Here is a 4,751-nt window from a genome sequence, read left to right as displayed (position 1 = left end):
TCGCTTGGCCTGTACCTTATTTATGCTCCTTGATCAAATCATCTATTAGATCAACTCGTGTGGAGAGTGAGCGGGGATAATCTTGGTAAGAAGTAATCACAATTTAAAAAAAAATTTATTCTTAAGTTTTATGTGGATACAATATCTTTATTTTACATTTATGTGGTGCTGAGGATCGAACCCAGTGCCTTGTGCATGCTAGGCGGGCACTCTACCACTGAGCCACAACCCCAGCCCCAGTAGTCACAAATATTAGAGATGGAAATATCTTGTGAAGTCAGTTTATCTGTAGGTGGCATGAGGTCAGACCTCAAGTCATTATTTCCTGGGATTTTGTATCCCAAATGATAAAGCTCTCACACTTGATCTTGAGGGATGCTATGCTTTGCCTTCCTCAGTGTAAACATTTATTTTCATTCAGTTTACTTCCTAGTTTCCCCCCTTCTATTCCCTAAAGACATAGGCACCAAGTCTATGAAGGGAGTGGACTCACGTTGTCTAAAAGCCTCCCTATTATCCAGGGAATGTTTTGAGTTAAGAATTTAAACTTAAGCAATAGTTTATGTCTTTCTTGTACTTAAATCAAATCCTTCCAGTCTTTGAGGTACCCACTCTTATAGCAAGCAAACACAACTCTCACCTGTGTCTTATTTCTTTGAGTTTAAAAGTAACAGTTGTATGCAATTATGTCTGGGACCTCAATTAAAAAGTTTCCAGGTATAGATAAATGGTGGGAAGTGGTTTGGGGTGGGGTCAGAGTCTGAGGAAGACAAGTCAGACTCTTGGAATCATTCAAGTAAAATGATGAGGGTGGGAAGCAGAGTGGCAACACAACACTGAGATTTGAGTGACAGAGAAGTTTAGTGGAAATCAAATACCACAGCTAAAGGAAATCTAAAAGCTCAGTGCCATCATACAGATATGGAAACAAGTACAGAGAACATAATCCTGGACTAAAGCCCAAGGTTGCAGTTAGTTACCATGGTAGGGTAAAGACTATCTCAATGCTTATTCTACCGTTCCTCACCATCCTTATTGTATTTTATTTGTTCTACTAAGTCATACTTTAAAAAATATTTTTTTTTCCTGAAATCAGGATATGCCCTACAACCGATGGTGTGTCAGTTTATCTGGCAACTTTTTTCCTCCCTGGCATGTTAATAATTGATGTGTTTTATACTTGATAGCATTTTAAATTTAATAAAATACAGTGGTCAAGAAGATGTTTATTTGGGGCTGGGGCCGTACGTAGTTCAGTGGTAGAGCACTTGCCTAGCATGCGGGAAGCACTGAATTTGATCCTCAGCACCACATAAATATAAATGAATAAAATAAGGATATAAAAATATAATAACATCATTTAAAAAAAATTTATTTGAAGAGCTCTGGTGCTGTTTGTGAAGTTTAAAGGAAATAAGAATATGTGCAACATTCTACTCCTCACAGCAATTATGGTACAGTGTTACCCTCGGATCCTCACAAACACCTTTGAAGGAGGCATGGCCATATGAAGGATGACCCATAAAGGCTCTCTTGACTCAAGGCTCAAAATTCCCCTTCCACGTCCTGACTCATATCACCTGCTCTTTCCTGGATGCCATCTCACAAGACATTCAGCTCTGATTCCAAGACTTTTCAGATGGAAGACAGTTCTGCGGTTCTCAGGAAAGGAGAGGAATAGTTCCAGACCCTTTTCTGGGAAAGGCTACAGCCAGGGAAGGCTGGGGGTCATCCTGGCTGATGTTCTGGGGATGGCTGCTTTTAATTTCCATTCCTGGAAGGACCAACCCAAGTCTATCTTAAGCGTGGTCAGGGGAACAGCCATTCTGCAACCTCTTAGGAGAGATCACTCACCTATCACTCTTGCCCTCCGCGCTCTGGGGGCGGAGCAAATCCCCTGGCCCCTCCCCTTCTCCCGGGCCAAGGCAACGCTGACCACGCCCAGCACATGACCACGCCCCACCACGTGACCTGACATCTCGCCCTGCCCTTTTCGGTCTTTGCGCCATAATCTCCGCCCTCCCCCTCAGGCTCCGCCCCACAGCTTGTCCCAGGCCCCGCCCCTTTCCATCTGTAGGGGCGGCGGGAGGGGGCCTGGAGCAAGATGGCGGTGAACCAGAGCCACACCGAGAACCGCCGTGGGGCCATCATTCCTGTTGGTGAAAGGTGCCGGAGGGGACACGGGGGCTGCCGTCAGAGAAGGGAGGGGACGAATGAGGTTTAGACCTGCTGGATCGCCAGCTTTCAGCGAATCACGGGCCTTCCCGCCGTTTTTGGGATTGTCACTCACGGCTCTGCCCGGGGTGTGAGGAGCGCACCCTCTGGTGTTCCCTGAGGGAGGGTCGCGGCCGGAGCTCGTGGTCTCCCGCGTGTGAAGGGAGCGCCTGTGTCTGTCCTCGCAGGCGCTTGGTGTCCCCGGGCTCGCCCATAGGGCGCTGTGGGGATGCACCCGCGGCCTCTGAGCAGGGAGGAGCCGGCCCTGCCAGACTCGCAAGACCGAGGCGCCCACTCCCCATTCCACCCACCGGCTTTGCTGGGTCGTGTCTGTCTCCCAGCCCAGCAGTTCTGAATTATGGGCTCCTTTCTCTGCGCCGATTTGCCTTCATTTCCCATTTGTCCGCTCCAGGGATGACCTTTTTGTTTTCTGGGGTACTAGGGACCGAATCCCGGGCTTCACGCATGCTAGGCAAGAGCACCACCGCTGAGGTCCTGAGCTCATCCCAGCCCCAGAACCTTTGCATCTGCTTGTTGGCCATTTGTGTTTCCCACAAAGCCTCATCTGTAGAAGAGACTGTCAGAGACTGTCTTTGGGGGCTGGAGGTGTAGCTCAGTGGTAGAGAACTTGCCTAGCACGTGTAAGGCACTAGGTTTATTCCTCAGCACTGCATATAAATAAATAAAATAAAGGTCCATCGACAACTAAAAAGTATATTTAAAAAAAAAAAAAGGAGAGACTGTCTTTTTCCTATAGAGTGGTCTTGGCACCTTTGTGGATAATCTCTTGACAGTATATGTGAAGGTTTGTTTGTGGACTCCATTCTGTTCCATTGATCTGTTTATCTTTGTATCAGTGCCACACTGTTTTTATTACTGTAATAAGTTTTGGAATCAGGGAGTGTAGATCTTCCACCTCTTTTCTTTTTCAATATCATTTAGTTATTTGGGGTCCCTTGGGATTCCATATGAATTTTAGGATGAATTTTTCTGTTTGTGCAAAAAGTGCTTTGATTTTGATGGGAATTACATTAAATCTGTAGATCCCTTTAGGTAGTATAGATATTTGTTGAAATCAGAAATTGTGTTGCCTCCAGCATTGCTTTTTGCTCAGGATTACCGTGGCTATTTGGGGGGTCTTTTGTGTTTCCATGTGAATTTTGGATTTTTTTCCCCCTAGCTCTGTGAGGAATGTCAGTAGAGTTTTTTCACATCCTTAGGTTTATTCCTAGGTGGTGGGGGTTCCTCCTTGTTTTAGTCAGTTTTTTTTTTCTCTGCTGTGACCAAAAGACCTGGCAAGAATAAAATGAGGAGGAAAAGTTTATTTGCAGCTCATGGTTTCAGAGGTCTCAGTCCACAGATGGGTGATGCTGTTGCTCTGAGCCCAAGGTGAGGCAGAACATCAAGACTGAATAGTGGTGGAAGGAAGCAAATCACGACATAGTACCAGAGGCAGCAGAGACAGAGAGAGCTTTGCTCATAGGGACAAAATATAAAACCCAGAGACACACCCCAGTGACCTATGTCCTCCAACCACACCCTTCCAACTTATAGTTACTCAGTTAATCCATGTTAATGGATTCATCCACCAGGTAGGTTACAACTTTCATAATCATTTCACCTCTGAATGCCATTCTTGCATTGTCTCACACATGAGATTTGGGGGACACCACATATCCAAACCATAACCTTCTGTCCCTGTCCCCTAATAGCTCATGCCCATCTCACAATGCAAAATACATTTAATCCATTTCCAAGAGTCGTCATAATCTTAACAGTTCCAGCATTATCCAGAGTCCAAGTCCAAAATCTCATCTGAGACTCAAGGCAAACTCTTGACTGTGAGCCAAGATCAAAAGCAGGTTACATATATCTAATATATAATGGCACAGAATAAGCATTTCTATTTTATAAGGGAGAAATAGGGTCAAAGAAAGCAGGGATGGGACCAAAGCAAGAACAAAATCTAGCTAGGCAAACAAGTCCTGTAGCTCCATGTTCAACGTCTTGAGCACACGGCATTGTAATGTTCTCAAAGGGCTTGTGTAGCCTTGCCCCTCGGCCTTTGCCAGTTGCAGTCCAGGTGGCCTCTCTGTTGGCTTGTTTCTGCTTGATTCCTGCAGTTTTCCTCAGCAGGTGTTCCACGGTGCTGGAACTTTAGCTTCCTTCTCCCATCTTCATCCGTCATCTGCTCAGGGGTAGCCTGAAGAGACTCTAACCCTGCTCCACTTTGCCTGCCCTCCCAGGCTTTCGTTTGAAAGCTTGGTGGAAGCCTCCATGACTCCCGTACTCCAGCATCCTGCATTTCTGCAGAACCACCACCATGTGGTTGATGCCAAGGTCTGCCACCATCTCAAGTGTAGCCAAGCTTTCTAAGACTATGGCTGCAGTAGCCTTGAGTGCTTGGATGGCTGAGCAGTGAAAAGCAGGGTGCCTCCATGGTCCCTTCTCACAGGAATCTTTACTTTTACATCCTTGAGACTAAGATGGGTGTGTTCTTGTCAATTCCTGAGATGCCCTCAGTCAGCTTTTCTGTT

General features: G+C 46.0%; 1 protein-coding gene across 1 annotated transcript in view; it reads left to right on the top strand.

The window, feature by feature from the left end:
• The first annotated feature begins 2,104 nt into the window (after window positions 1-2,104).
• Window positions 2,105-4,751, top strand: part of Wbp2nl (WBP2 N-terminal like) — a 40,643-nt gene continuing 37,996 nt past the window's right edge. The window contains 1 exon segment of the mRNA XM_071609137.1: window positions 2,105-2,166. Within this exon segment, the coding sequence (XP_071465238.1) occupies window positions 2,105-2,166 (62 nt within the window).

Source organism: Marmota flaviventris, chromosome 3, assembly GCF_047511675.1.
Source record: "Marmota flaviventris isolate mMarFla1 chromosome 3, mMarFla1.hap1, whole genome shotgun sequence".
Lineage (NCBI taxonomy): Eukaryota > Metazoa > Chordata > Mammalia > Rodentia > Sciuridae > Marmota > Marmota flaviventris.
This window is presented reverse-complemented; position numbering and strand designations above follow the sequence as displayed.